Below are 14848 nucleotides of genomic sequence, written 5' to 3'. Positions count from 1 at the left end.
CAGTCCCCTTCGCTGGCAGGGTGACAAGGGGGACACTGAGGCACACACGGAGGGTGGCAATGGTCCCTCACCCCATGCCCATGCCACCCCTAACTCCTGGCAGCAGACTGCCGTGACAAACCCCCCCTCTGTCCTGCCTGTGCCCCTTCCCCACATCACCCCAAAGCCCAGCGGGGATGGGGGGCAGCCGGGGGGCAGCAGGGCAGGGAGGGGCTCTGCTGCCATGAATTATTCAGGGCACGAGGATAATTCCGGTTCTGCTCCCTCTCCACGGGCACGAGCAGGATTTGGGCAGCGGGGAGGGCTGGGGGCAGAGAGGGGGYCCCAGGGACCATCCCCAGCCCTGTCACCCCGGGGTTGTGTCACCATGGGGGTGCCATGAGGGGACCCCAGGCATCCTGTCACCCACTGAGGAGCCACCTCAGCATCTCGGCTGGGGGGCCCTGCCCCAGCCCCCCACAGCTGGGCCTTGGTGGTTAAACTGGGAGTTCTGGGGAGCCAGACTCGAACCCGGGCTGCCAATCTGCTGTGTCCTCCTTTTGCTGCTTGATGGCAGCTGCAAGATTCGCCACGTCCCAGCCCTGCACCCCAAACTGCACAGTGCCCACCCCAAACCCCCAGCCCTGCACCCCAAATCTGCCAGCCCTGCATCCCAAATTGCACACTGCCCACCCCAAATCCCCCAGCCCTGCACCCCAGTGTGCCCCACAGCCCCACACCCCAAACTGCACAATGCCCACCCCAAATCTGCCAGCTTTGCCCCCCAAATCCACGAGCCCTGCACCTTCGCCTGCCCCACAGCCCTGCACCGTACAGTGCACAGTGCAAATCCCAAATCCCCCAGCCCTGCACCCCACACTGCCCCACAGCCCTGCACCCCACACTGCACAGTGCCCACCCCAAACCTTCAGCCCTGCACCCCACACTGCCCCAGCACTGCTCCCCAAACCTCCCCACCTCACTGCCCTACCCAGCTGTGGGGCCATCCCGAGCACCCACAGATGGATGTCCCTGACCTTGGGGACAGGAACAGAGGTCCCTGCCCAGCCCCTATAGTGCATCCCAGTGGTACCCCATGCCCCCCCACAGCAGGTGCCCACCCCAAAGCCCCCGCTCAATGTCACCACTGGCACYGGGGCCTGGCAGGAGCCTCCCATCCCTTGGCTGGGGATTGGGATGAGGGAAACAGAGGGAAAACAAGAGAGGGTCAGCCAAAAACCCCGCACGGGGGGTGAGCGGATCCTGCCGGGATCCCAAAACTGCCTGGCAGGGAACGGGCAGCGGGAAAGCCCTGCCAGGAGGCCCTGGCACGTGGCAGGACAGCCGAGAAGATCTGGGAATGTGGGAATCCTCACCCCAGCACAGGAACAGCATTGCACCCCAGAACCAGCTGGGGCCGGGGGGAAAGGGGGGGCAGGGGCTTCCCACAGTGACACCCCATAACCCACAGAGGGGCGGGGAGCAGAGCACAGCACACCGGGACTCATGGGCACAGTCCCACAAGAGGGAATGTCCCAGAGCTCAGAGCAAACTGGGCAGACTGGGAACCCCCCGAGGGGCAGGTGGCCACAGCCCAGCTGGACTCCCAAGTGTGGGGCTCTCCCAGGAACAAATGTGTGGGGCAGGGGCAGTGGGGTGGGGGTTTGGGGTTCCCAGCAAGCACAGGAGGGTTTCTCTCTGTGTGGGTTCAGAGTATGGGGTGCACGGGGGAAAGGCAGGAAGCACAGATGGGAGGGAGCCTGGGCAGGTGGGGGGCAGGATGAAGGGTGTGGGGTGCAGGGTGGAGGATACAGTGTGCAGGTTTTGGGGTACAAGAAGCAGAGATCGGGGAGCAGAATGCAGGGTGAAGGGAGGAAAATGCAGTTCTGGGGTGCACAGGTGCAGGATTTGGGGTGCAGAGTATGGGGTGCAAGGCATGGGGAGCAGGTGCAGGACAGTGGGTGCAGGCTTTGGGGAGAACAAAGATGGGTGCAGGATGCACATTCTGGGGTGCAGAGTGCAGAGTTTGGGGTGCAGGGTGTGGGGAGCAAGGCATGGTGTGCAGGCTGCAGGATTTGGGGTGCAGGATTTGGGGTGCAGGGTGTGGGGAGCACAATGAGGGGTGCAGGATTTGGGGTGCAGGGTGTGAGGTGCAAGGCACAGGGTGCAGAGTGTAGGATTTGGGGTGCAGAGTATGGGGTGCAAGGCATGGGGAGCAGGTGCAGGACAGTGGGTGCAGACTTTGGGGAGCACAATGAGGGGTGCAGGGTGCAGGTTTTGGGGTTCAGGGTTTGGGGAGCACAATGAGGGGTGCAGGGTGCAGGTTTTGGGGTTCAGGGTGCTGGCCTGGCATGGCACAGCCCTGCAGGGAAGTTCACACCAACAGCCATGCCTGAGGCTGACATTCCTGCCGCTCCCAGCTGTGCCCCCCCACACCCCACACCCCACACCCCACAGCCCGCACCCCACACCCCACACCCCACTCCCGGTGCTCCGGGGCTGTGGGTGCCCAGGCCTGCCCCACCGTGCCCGGGCAGGCTGCGGTGCCCTGCCAGTCCTACTGCTGCTGCCAGGCCTGGCACAGCTCCCCGTTGCTGCTGCGCCCGCCCCAGGCTCAGATACCTGAGCCCCTGTCCCCAGCCCCTGCCTGTCCCCTGTCCCATCCCACCTGCCTGCCACACTGTCCCCAGCCCCTGCCTGGCCCCGTGTCCCCAGCCCCTGTCCCACCCCACCTGCCTGGCCCTGCTCCCCATGGCGCTCTGCCCAGCCCCGTTGTGGCACAGTGGGCACAGGGACACGGCGGGTCCCGTGGCTGGGTGGGCACTGGGTGGTCCCCACGCACGGGCAGAGAGTTTAACATCCCCCCCCAGGCAAAGGGCAGCACAGGGAGGAGCTCACATCCTGCATCCTTCTATACCCGCAGTGCTGGGCACACACTGCGAGACAGGAGCTGCCATCATAATTCCCTTAAAAACACTAAATCCAGCAGAAAGCAGAGCTGCCTCTCAGCCCCACAGTCAGCTCCTGCCTTTCACCCATGAACTGCACAGCCACACGCACCTTCACCAGCTGGCACCATCCCAACACGACCCAAAATTGGATATTCAACAACAGTTTTTTACAGAAAGAGTGGTAAAGCACTGGAATGGTCTGCCCGGGGAGGTGGTGGGGGTCACTGTCCCTGGATGTGTTTAAACAAAGATTGGATGTGGGGCTTGGTGCTGTGGTTTAGTTGAGGTGTTCAGGGCATGGGTTGGACTCGAGGAACTTGAAGGTCTCTTCCAACCCTGGTGATTCTGTGACTGTGATTCTGTGAAATTAATCCCTGTGACAGAGCAGAGCTGATTTTAACAACCAGCGCCATCACTGTGTTACACCTCAGCGAGGGTGTGAGCAGAAGCCCTGAAAAAGAGACTCCTTGTCTTGGCTTTTTTTGTTTTCCCTCCAGCTTCCAGGTAATAGCCAGGAGTGGGCAAACCTCTTTTAATGGACTCTTAATAATGCTGTAATTTCCCTTTGCACGGAAAGTTTTCCAAACAGTCAAAGATTCAAAACAAAGCAATGATTGTTCCTATTAGCATTAAATTCTACTCTGGGAGAGAGAATAAATCAAGCAAGGGGATTCAATTCAAAACAGAACTATAAAAAATCCAATAATGATTTTTTAATATTAATAAGAAAAATATATTGTTATGCACCCTTAGCATTTAAACTTCTAATCCAATCAGCGCAAAGTGCAGAGATAAATCACAGCCACGGAGGAGAAGGGAACAACCATCAAGCAGGCAGCAATAAAATGCTGTCTTACATCCCTGGGACAGGCATAGGTTTGACAGTGTCGAAAAAAAAGCCGGAATTTATGAGTCTGTCGCTCCACGAGCTTGTGAATCCCTCYCCTGCACCCCGCACGCACATTCCACCTGGGGCAGGGAGGTGAGGGTGGCTCTGGCTGCTCAGGATGTGGGTGATGGGCACTGTCCTGGCGGTGTGGCTGGGCAGATGGGCACTTGTCCATCCTCATCCTGCTGCAACCCGCTCCCGGCAACCACCGGAGCTCCAGCYGGCTGTGCTGTGGGGTGGGATGGCTCCCAGTGCCCTGCAACTGCGGCAGGAAGCAGGGGGGCAGTCCTAAACACAATCCTTAGCATGGTCCTAAACACGGTCTTAAGCAGGGTCCTAAGCATGATCATAAGAACCGCCCTAAGCACCGTCCTAAGCATGGTTTCAAACATGGCCCTAAGTATGATCCTAAGCACGGTTTTATACATGGTCCCACACATGGTCCTAAGCACGGTCCTAAGCAAGATCCTACACATGGTTCTACGCGTGGCCATAACCCTGCTCTCCTGGCTCTCCCATCCTCACAGCTCACACTGGATGTCCCAAATCCCACTCTGTCAAACACTTCCAACAGCCCAGGCAGGCTCTGGGGACACCCTAAACCCCATCGTGCCGTGGTGCGGTGCCCTCCACACCCTTCCATTCCCCATCCGTGCGCGGGGAATGCCGGGCAACCCTTCCCACTGCCGGCTCTGTACAAAAAACCCACGGCCACGGGCAGGGCCAGGCTGGGAGACAGCCCCAGCACTGCCAGGGGCACAGTGCGGGAATGACCCGATCCTGGCTCTGCCAGGGGTACGGAATGACCCTGGCCCGGCTCTGCCAGGGGCACGGGATGAACCAGACCCGGCTCTGCCAGGGGCACAGTGCGGGAATGACCCGATCCGGGCTCTGCCAGGGTCACAGAATGACCCGGTCCCGGCGCTCCCAGGGGAACAGAATGACCCGTCCCCGGCTCTGCCAGGGTCACGGAATGACCCGGTCCCGGAATGACCCGGTCCCAGAATGACCCGGTCCCGGCAATGACCCGGTCCCGGCGCTCCCAGGGGCACGATCCGGGAATGACCCGGTCCCGGAATGACCCGTTCCCGGAATGACCCGTTCCCGGAATGACCCGGTCCCAGAATGACCCGGTCCCAGAATGACCCGGCCGGGCTCCCCAGGCTCACGCCGTGCCAGGCTGGCCGCAGCCCCGGCCGTGCCATCCCCACCGCGGATAATGGCACCACGGGTCACCCCGGCGCTGCTCCGTGATTTATCGGCCAGCAGCGAGCCGGGACGAGCGGCGGAACGGCACGGAACGCGTTCAGGAAGCCGCAGCTCCCCCCTGGATTCGCCCAGAGCCCGAAAGCAGCGGCAGCCGCGGGGAGGGAACGCCGAGCCGGCAGCGGGAAGCGGCACCTGCAGCTGGCGGCCCCAGCCATGCGACAGCCGRGGACAAAAGCCATCCCAGCCATGCGGGGAGTTCCCGGCCGTCTGGCAAAGCGCTGACGCCACCAAGCAGGGCGAGAGGGCGTTTGGGGACAGGGGGCCGGACACGCTGCTCCTGCTCGGGAGCACCCCGGGGCCCCGCTCCCGCCGGCTCGCAGCTGCCGAGCTCCTGGCASAGGCTGGGGAGGGGGGAAAGGATTAATCACGGCTGTTACAGGTCCAAACCTGACACATTYTGGGGCGTTTCTGCTCCACTTTGCCTTCAGACGGTTTGGGCAGAGGCTTGGGGAGCAGGTGCCAGGCTCATGCCCAGCTTGGCAGTGCACGTCCCATGCTGACAGTGACGGACACCCCATCCCAGGGTAGGAAAGCGACTCCCTGTGCCCTCCTGGCACCGTGCAAYGTGTGTTAAGGAAAAAAACAGGGCTGAGGTGGCCATACATCCCATTGACACCGGGAGCATCGGGATTGTGGGCTGCTCCAGCCAGATGGGTGGCCACAGGCTCAGCCCTCCAGTGGGGCACCCAGTGAGGATGAGGAGGGGGGAATCCATGTCCTACCACCCTCACACTGCCCTGTCCTTCCTGCCAGTCTGGCTGCTGGAGAAGATGCCAGCGTTCCCCGGGGCGGCACAGTCACCAGCGCACGTGGCTGCGACAGGGAAATGCTCGGGGACCCGGAGAGGGGACAGTGCCACCGCTGAGAGAAGGGCAAGGCTTTCCCATGGGCTGCCAGCAGCACCCGGAACCCTGGCATGCAGCACCCGTCCCCAGAACATCCCCTGGGGACCTCAGCAGCGCCAGGGCTGGGCAAGGAGCTGGCACAACCCCACGGATGCCCGTCTCCTCCACACCCCAGGGCTGGCCCGGCTGCAGCCTCCTCCCAGTCCCAYAGGAATGAGCCAGACTCCCCGGGAGCCACCGCGGCTGCCCCGAGCAGGGCGAGGGTGTGGGCAGTGCCAGGCTGCCCGGCTGCAGCGCTGTGGGAACCGGGATGTGCATCCAGGGGTCACTCACAGCCCGGCCAGAGGTACCCCCATGGGGTGAGCGTGCAAAGGGGGTTTTGGGGAAGGGGGGGAGGGTGAACTTTTGAACCCACAGGCAGGAGATCAGTGCATTACCTTAAAGCGAGTTAAAAATAACCGTCTCGTCTCTCGAAATGAGCCTGTCTGCAATTACAGCTTGGCATGTCTGCTCCGGAGCGTCCCCGCGCTGGCACCGCGCCAGGCGCCTGCCAACAACCCTTGCCTTTCTTCTCCTCCGTGCCATCGCCTCTTTTATTTTGGGGGGTGGATGTGTTTTGTGTGTTTTTGGATTGGTGGGGCATTTTTTTCCCCCATTTCCCAAATAAATCAAAGGCAGCTGTTCGGTGCCCCAGCTCGGGCTCTCCCCACCCACGCAGCCACAGCCTTCAAGAGTGCCCATGCCTGAGCCCCGGAGCACGGTCACATTGTGTCCCCAAGGACATGCTGTCCCACCAAGGTCTCCGAGGACAGGGGGACACTGTCACCAGCCCACGCTCGTGGGAGGGAGGTGCAGGGGTCAGTACGAGCCAGCCCGAGGTGCGTGAGGGTCCTTCCCACGCTGCCCTGGCGCAGCCGATGGGTTCGGTGATCCCACGGGGCATGGGGAGCATTGGGGAGCCCACGGGAGGGCACACGGGGGAGCACACGGGGGAACACACGGGGAAACACACGGGGGAATACACAAGGGAACACGTGCCCATGGGGACAGCAGGTGCCCGGCAGCATCGCCACCTGCACCCCCGGGCTGTGCCCAGCCCCGCAGACAGGGGTCCATCAGCACTGGGGGATCCTACTGCCAGCACCCCGATTGGGTGTTTTCACTTTGGGGAACCTCCCCAGACCTGCAGGCCCCAGGGAGCTGGGCTGTGTCACTGCTGCCAGTGGAAACACCCAAGAGCCGCCCCGCTCCGAGCCCTTTAGGGTCTGGGGTGGCACGGGGGTGCTGAGGGGAGAATGAGTCCCTCGCTGACAAGGGGCACCAGCCACACAGACCCCAGTATCACCCCATCCTGCTGCTGACCCCTGGGGCAGCCCCCCACTGGGGGATGGGATACCCCATCTCCTGGCCCTGCCCGTGGCAGGGCGTTGGAACAAGATGATCTTCCCGGTCCCTTCCAGCTCAAACCACTCTGTGATTGCAGTTCAATGACACCCCACAGCAGCAGCAGCAGCTCAAAATGCCCTGGGGTGCTGCGAGGGAAGGGAAGGGACCAGCCTGCTCTGGGGGTGCCCGGGCTCCCCGCCCAGCGCCGGGTGCCTCCTCCTCCTCCTCCTCCTCCTCCTCCTCCCGCGGCGGGTGAAAGCGAGCTTTGTGCCGGGGCTTTCAGCTCCCCTGGCTGGCACCCGGCCAAGGCTCCACATAATAATGAACAGATGCTGTCCAAAATGAGCCTCAGCGGCAGACAGGCGAGCCTCCCCGTGTCCTTCCGTAACCCAAAGTGCCTTTCACCTCGGCACTAACCAGGCACCTTCGCCGGGAGCCGCTGGGAAGTGTCAGGAGAATTGAAAGCAATGGGATCCGGGAGCCCACCGAGGCGGGTGCAGGGGGTGTCAGGGCAAGGGGAGACCCAGACCCAGCTCCAGAGCATCCCCACAGGAGCTCCAAGGGCACAAAGTGAGGTTTGGGATGAACCCCGGTGACAGAGAGGGCAGCCTGGCGTGGGGATCTAGCCATGCTCAGACCCTGCTGATGCATGGGGAGGGGAGATTCACTCCCTTCCACCAAGGTGACAGGTGTCCAACCCCACTCCTAAAGCCCCAAGGGACTCCCAGTGCCAGCAGCATCCCAGGAGACTGGAAGCCTGGCCAAGGAGCCCCAGCTCACTCCCAAAACACGCCTGGCCGCACCCACAGCCCCTCTAAAAAATATTTACAAGGCTTTTTAATTACAAAATCTATTGCCTAGACCAGGATGCTGGTCCTCCTCCCATCCCAGCACCAGTGAACAGAGAGAGGGATGCACACAGCGACCCACGGGGGGAAAGGATGGTGAGAATGCCAGGCTGCAAGCGCTCTTCTAGTCCACAGGATCTTAACTGTAGTTTATATTCCAGTGGTTATTAAAAATAAAGGGGGGAATAGGGGGGAGGAAGCTAAGAGCAGAGCAAGCTGTTCATTTGGAGCCTTTCCCTGGGGTTTAATAAAGCCCCACTCGCTTCTGTAGTATCATTTTTATGCTATCATAAAGCCGGACCATTTAGCAGGTTTGTGTTACTTCAGCAGTTAGCGCTGCATGAGAAGCGATTCCAGAAGAAGGGAGACAGAGAGCAGGAGAAAAAAAAAATTAGAAGATGAAAACCTCCAAAAGGAAAGAGCGAAATGAGGTGGGAAGGAGGAAAGGGGACTCCTCACAGGCACAGCACCGGCAGCACTGCAGCACAACAGGGCAGCTCAGGGGGATGATTTGCTGGGCACAGGTGGGGACACGCCAGCTCCAGGGGGACCCTTCAGATCAGGGGATCCCAGGGGATTGCACCTGGGGACGGAGAACCAGGATGGTTTATCCAGGAGCTGAAGCAGAGGGGTTCCCCGAGGCAAAGGAACCAGCGGCTCCCCCCGGCCCTGCGTGCCCCTCGGGCTGACCGGGCTCTCCCGGCCCCTCTGCTCCCGGCCCTGGGCAGCTCTCCGGGGAGCATCGGGCTCTCCGTGCCGCTGGGAAAATCTCCATATATGGAGAGACTGGGATATGTGACCGGGCTGAGCCCAGCCAAACTGGCCCAAGGGGAGCCCTGACCAGGCAGCCCCCGCTCAGCCGGGGTGCCAGGGCCGTGCCCACCGAGCCCCCCGAGCCGGGGGTACCCACGCTGCCAATCCCAGCACGTGCAGGAGCGAGCACCCCCAGAGCTGGGTCACCCGAGAGTGGGGTCACCCCACTGCCGAGTCACCCCACAGCCGGGTCACCCTTCCTCCCTGTAACTGCCCCGTCACCGCTGTGCCACCCCCAGTGGCAGTGCCCCCGTGGCACCGGGCTGCCTTCTGTGCTCTCTGATCCCCATCGGTCCCAGGCGCTGGGCTGGAGCCTCTCCAGCCACACTGGGCACAGCTCCAGAGGCGCTGTCCCCAGCCAAGAGAGGAAGGGCAGGGGGTGGCACCAGTGACAGGGCCACTGCAGAGCAGCTCCCTGGAAAGATCCTGCGGGGGTGCCCAGCGGGGCCCTCCCCTTGGCCATAGCTCAGGGAACCACAAAGGGGAAGCATCCCAGCACCCCCAAACCCCCCAAATCCTCAAGCAGCAATGGGAACTCGCACCACGCTCCCACTCAAACACCATTTCCACACCTTTTTCTCCCTAATTCATCTCCATTCCACCCTGCAGGAGGAYGGTGGCACCTGGCAGGGGGGTGTCTCTGCATGGCAGCCCCCAGCAGCCCCGGCCCCCATGCCAGGCACGGCCGCCACGCTACCGACCCGGCAATATAAAGGAGGAGGAGGTGGAGGGAGGGCTGGGAAATTAAGGTTTTCAGCGCTGTCAGAGCCACATCAAACAGGCATCCACCAGCTGATGGCTTGATTGTTATATTTTGGATGTCAAACCGGAGCAAGCAGAACCCTTTAAAATGCATCAGCGCCGCTGCCTTTCTGACGGAGGGTGTTGGTTTCCCATTAACAAGAGGAAAGCGTGAGCTGGAGCAGAAAACTTCAAGCGCTTTGGAATTGATAAAATAACAACTCCCTAATTAAGCAGAACTGTCAGTCAGCGGGCGCCCGCTGCCCTGCATCGGGAAACAGCAGCAGCAGCAGCAGCAGCTCCCGGTGCACGAGCCCAACACRCCAGCTCAGCCCACGGGGGATGCACATGCTGGGGATCAGCAGCCAGAGCACCCCTCTGCTCTCCATCGCACCCACACAGGTTCGGGTGCTGGTCCCGATGCTGGGCACAGCCCAGGTGTTTGGGTTCTGTCCCTCAGTTTATCTCACCATGGATGATGTGGCTGCCCCATCCCTGCAAGAGATCGAGGCCAGATTGGACGGGGCTTGGAGCACCCTGGGACAGTGCAAGGTGTCCCTGCCCATAGCCAGGGCTGGAACAGGRTGAGCTTTAAGCTCCCTCCCAACCCAAACCATTCCATGATTCTGTGATTTTATGAAACCATGTAATGCAATGTGCAGTCTGGTGGGGAAGGAGAGGCCTGACCCCAAAATGCAACCCCTGCCAACAGCATTTCCTTCCAAGAGACAACCTGGGGCACACATTCCTGACAGACACATCGGACACCACAGTCAGGTGCAGGTTCAGCATGCCCAYAGCCAGCTGGATGCAGGAAGGGGTCCAGCAGTGAAGGTCCCTCCAGCAGCAGAGCAGGGCAGAGAGCAGAGCAGAGCAGAGCAGGGCAGGGTACGAAGTGCTCAAGACCAGGTTGAACACAGCTCTGGGCTCTGGAAAGGTGTCCCTGCCCAYGGCAGCGGGTGGCATGAGATGGGCTTTGAGGTCCCTTYCAACCCARCCCATTCCRTGGTCCTACAAATTCCTGCCAGAGYAGYGGCACAGCCRGTGCCCTGGGGCCACTGGCCAGGCCCCAGATCCCCCCATCCTGCTCTGTCCAGCACGAGGGGGCTGGGAAGGAACCAGCCCAAGAAGCAGCAGGGACCTGGCTCTGGCTCTGCTGGGCAGCGAGAGGCTGCAGGGCCTGGGGCCGCAGGGACGCGGCATCACCGGGCATTCTTCAGTCAGCCACAGCACCTCGTTACCCCAAACCCACTGCCCGGCACTCTGGGGCACCCAGGGGAGGGGACACCGAGGGGTTCAGGGCAGGGGACAGCTGTCACGATGGTGTCTTACGAAACCACCACGCAAAGGGGGTCTCTCCTTCCCACACTGGGCAGTTGCTGGCCCCAGCGGGGGACTGGGCACCAGCAGCACCCATGAGAGGCTCCAGGGCACCCCACTCTGCCCCACGGCACCCCCTCTGCCCCACGGCACCCCCTCACTGCTCCAATGCACCCCACACTACTCCAATGGACCCCACTCTGCCCCACGGCACCCTGCACTGCCCCACGGCACCCTGCACTGCTCAAACGGACCCCACCCTGCCCCACGGCACCCCCGTCTGCCCCACAGCACCTCGCTCTGCCCCAATGCACCCTGCTCTGCCCCACGGCACCCCACAGCACCTCACTCTGCCCCACAGCACCCCACTCTGACCCCAAACACCCCGCTCTGCCCAGCCCGGAGTGCGGGCAGGTTGGGCAGGGCACTTCACTGGTCACTCCCCAGCCCAGCTGGAGGCTTCAAACCCCAGAGCAAACAAGGGGGCACAGGAGGCTGCCAGGAGGGAAGCAGCCCCAGCAGTGCAGCCCAGGCAGCAAAGCCACCTGCCTGCAGCCCAGGCACAGCCACGGCAGGGCACTCCCAGCCAGAAAGGGGCCAGCAAAGGGAAGAACCCCCCAGGAGGGGTGCACACAGGAGGGGTGCACACAGGGGAGCTCACCTCAGCAAGAAGAGCCCCTGAAAACCACCCAGGTGCCCAACAGCAGCTGGACCCGGAGCCTGCCCTCCCCCCTTGCACACCACGCAACACAAACCCCCAGAGACACGTGTGACTGCCTGGGAATCCCTTCATCCTCATCCTAGCGCTCCCAGCCCCCGATCCTGAGCCCCGACACATCTCCAGACCCCATCAGGGCACGGTCCCTGCTGTCCCCATGGCGTGTGAGTGCCGGCAGACCCTTCTTCCCCAGGGCTGTGCAGGTCCCCCCCACCCAGGTGGAGGTTTGAGAGGCCTCACTCAGCCACCACCTCCTGCCACCTCCACAGCCCTGGCACCCTTCCCGCATTGGGGGGACAYCGGCTGCCCCCTGCCCACTCATCAGGAGCGGGTGCCCACCCTCCACACAACACCAGCTCCCACAGCCTGGATACGGGTGCCATGTCCCCCATTCCTCCTGCCCCAAAACAGCCCCGTTTGCACCCAAGAAGGACCCCCCGAGGTGGGCTGGATCCCAAGGGAGCCGGGACATGMGTGCCGGGGCCGCAGGCTGGTGTGGGAGCCCCCGGAGCCTGATAACACACTAATCACACTGGAGGTGACAGGGCTTAGGGGAGGACTTAAAGAGAAACTGGCTCCTTTTTACTGACACCATCTGGACACAGCCGATCTCTTTCCCCTTTCCAGAGCAGAGCCSAGCCAGAGGGGCAGGGGTGACCCCAGACCCAGCACCCTGCGTGCCCTCGCCAGTGCTGGATGGCCGGAGCCGGGATGGCCGGAGCCATGGAGCCCCAGCTCGCAGCGACAGAGAGGGGAACACTGCCTGCGCCAGGGAATCCTGGCGCGCCCACAGTGCCAGCCGAGCGCAGAGACGGGGAATGCCAGCTTGGAGCCGCGGGGACTGTGCGCTGCCTGCCTGGCCCCCCGGGAGGGGGACGCGGCCCCGGAGAAGGCGGGGGCTGAGACAGCGGGGACGCCTTGGGTACGAGCCAGCCTGGAGACAGCTGTTTGGGGACAGCCCTCCCTCCGGCTGTCCTGCCGGGCACGCCACCGGCACGCGGGGAGCTGGCACGGCCGGCGGCTCCACGGGCAGGGGATGATCACTCACTGCACCCCGGTACTTGGGGTCGGCACTCACTGTGCCCCAGGGTTTGCACACCAAGGACAGCCACCCGCGACCCTGTCGCCTGTCGCCATCCCTCGCCCTGACCTCCCGGGGGGACGGCGGCACAGCTCCGACCCTCAGCCCGAGGCCGGCGGGTGACACAGGGACAAACTCACCCCGCTTCCAGCACACAGCACCACGAGCACCCACCAGCTCTCCCCAAAACTTGACCGAGCCCTTAAACCCCCAGCTGTGAGGACGGCGGGGATCCCCCAAACCTCCCCGCCAGGACCAAGCTCCGGCTGCCCCGGGAGAAACCTCCAAGCTCCGGCACACCTTTGGGAGAGAGGGCAAAGTTGCGCTGGGGATGGGGTCAGGGGGTCAGGTACCTTCCAGCCGGCGGAGCTGTTGCTGTCTCCTTTATCCTTAAAGTAGGGGACGTATCGCACCATCCAGTCGTAGATCTGGGAGAGGGTGAGGCGCTTCTCCGGAGAGCTCTCGATGGCTTTGGTGATGAGGTCGGCGTAGGAGAGGTTGCCCCAGGCGTTGCGCCGGGAGGTCTTGGCCTTGCGGAGCTGCCCCACATCCGCGCCGGGGGGCGGCGGGGGAGCGGCGGCCACTCTGCGCTCCACCGGGGCCGCCGCGTTCTCGGCTCCGTCCCCGCCGACCGCCAGCGCCGGGGTTCCCCCCGCGCCCCCATCCTCCTCCTCCGCCAAGTCGGGGTGGGGGAGAGGCCAAGTGCAGGAGCGGGGACGGCTCTGCGGCTCGAAATCCGGGTCGATCTCCACCTGATGCGCCTGGAGCTTTTCTTCCATGGTCGCCTCCCCGCTGCCACCCCACAGCCCTCCCCCGGAGTTACGGGCGGTTTCCACCCAAAAAAAAAACCCCAAACACACAACAAAAAACCCAAAATCTCGAGAGGGAGAGGAGTGCGAAGGCGGGCTCCCTGCCCGGCTGGAGGGGAGAAGGGAAGGAGGAGCCGCTCGGTGCGCGGGTCCTGGCGGGGGAGCCCCGAGTCCGGGGGAGCCCCGGGTCCGGCGGCTCTAGGAGGCGGCTGTGCCGGGCGCCGCGCCGGGAGCGCCGAGCCGGGGGACACGCTGCATGGTCCTCGGCCGCCTCTCCAGTCCGGGCCGAAGCGGGGGGGTGTTTTTTGGTTCGGATTTGGTTTTGGTTTGGTTTTTACCAGCCGCGGAGCTCCGGAGCGGTTCCCGGCTCGGTAGCCAGCGGGGCGGCTGCGGGCGGGCAGGGCGCGGGGGCGGCCGCATCCATCGGGCTGGCGGCGCGGTCAGGCAGCAACAGATGAACCGGAGCGAGCGGCGGCGGGCGGCATCCTCAGCCAGGGACCGGCGGGCTCCGGGGCCGGGCGGCGGGGCACCTAAGCGGGGAGAAGCGGGACGGAGGTCGGGGGAAGCCCTCGGCGCGGCGGGCGCAGTCTCCCGCGGGCGGCCCGGCGCTAGGTCCGCCGGCGCGGCGGAGCCATGCTGGCGGGCGGCACGCACCTGACAGCGCCGGCGAGGGCGGCGGCGGGCGGCTCTCGCCCCTACGCCCCCCCGCTCCGCTTCAGCGGCCGCGCACCTGCCCGCCGCCGCCGCCGCCGCCGCGCTGCCGCCACGGCGCGGGCGGGCCACATGCTGGGGCGGCCGCGGCTCGCTCGCTCGCTCGTTCGCTCGTTCGTTCGCTCACTCGCTCCCTCCTTCCCTCCCTCCGCCGTGCCCGTTCCCGAATGCGGGCGCCGCCGTGACACAGGGGGAGGGCCCGGAGGGGCGGGGGGAGGGCGGGGGAGGGGAGTGCCCCCGCGCCTGGCGGGGCAGCGGCGGGGCGGGACGGAGCGGAGCGGAGCCGAGAGCCCGGCACCGCGCCCCGGCACAGCGCTCCCCCCGCCCGGCCCGGGCCGCGACCCCCGCCCGGCCCCGCCGCGGCCCCACGTGCGCCCCGGGCGCCCCCCATTGTTGCCCCGGGCCGCCGCCGCCCGCTGATTGGCTGGAGGGGCCCGGCGGCCACGCCCCCTCCCCCCGCTGATTGGCTGGGCGCCGGCGGGACGCTC

At 64.0% G+C, this 14848-nt stretch overlaps 1 protein-coding gene across 2 annotated transcripts in view; it reads right to left on the bottom strand.

Annotated features, from left to right (window-relative positions):
- Positions 1 to 14363, bottom strand: part of FOXO6 (forkhead box O6) — a 35737-nt gene extending 21374 nt beyond the window's left edge. Inside the window, exons 1-2 of one of the 2 annotated variants that reach the window (XM_057383579.1) lie at positions 14304 to 14363; positions 13194 to 14179 (exon numbers count right to left, since the gene is read on the bottom strand). In XM_057383579.1, the coding sequence (XP_057239562.1) occupies positions 13194 to 13619 (426 nt within the window). In that variant the 5' untranslated portion in view covers positions 13620 to 14179; positions 14304 to 14363. Of the gene's footprint in view, positions 1 to 13193; positions 14278 to 14303 lie in introns of those variants that run through there. The other variant, XM_057383578.1, reaches the window with a different exon arrangement.
- Between the last annotated feature and the right edge of the window lie 485 nt (positions 14364 to 14848).

The sequence above is a fragment of the Malurus melanocephalus genome, unplaced genomic scaffold (assembly GCF_030028575.1).
Source record: "Malurus melanocephalus ecotype Western Australia unplaced genomic scaffold, MMel_1.1 scaffold_641, whole genome shotgun sequence".
Lineage (NCBI taxonomy): Eukaryota > Metazoa > Chordata > Aves > Passeriformes > Maluridae > Malurus > Malurus melanocephalus.
The sequence above is the reverse complement of the archived record's forward strand: the minus strand, read 5'-3'. Positions and strand labels throughout refer to the sequence as shown.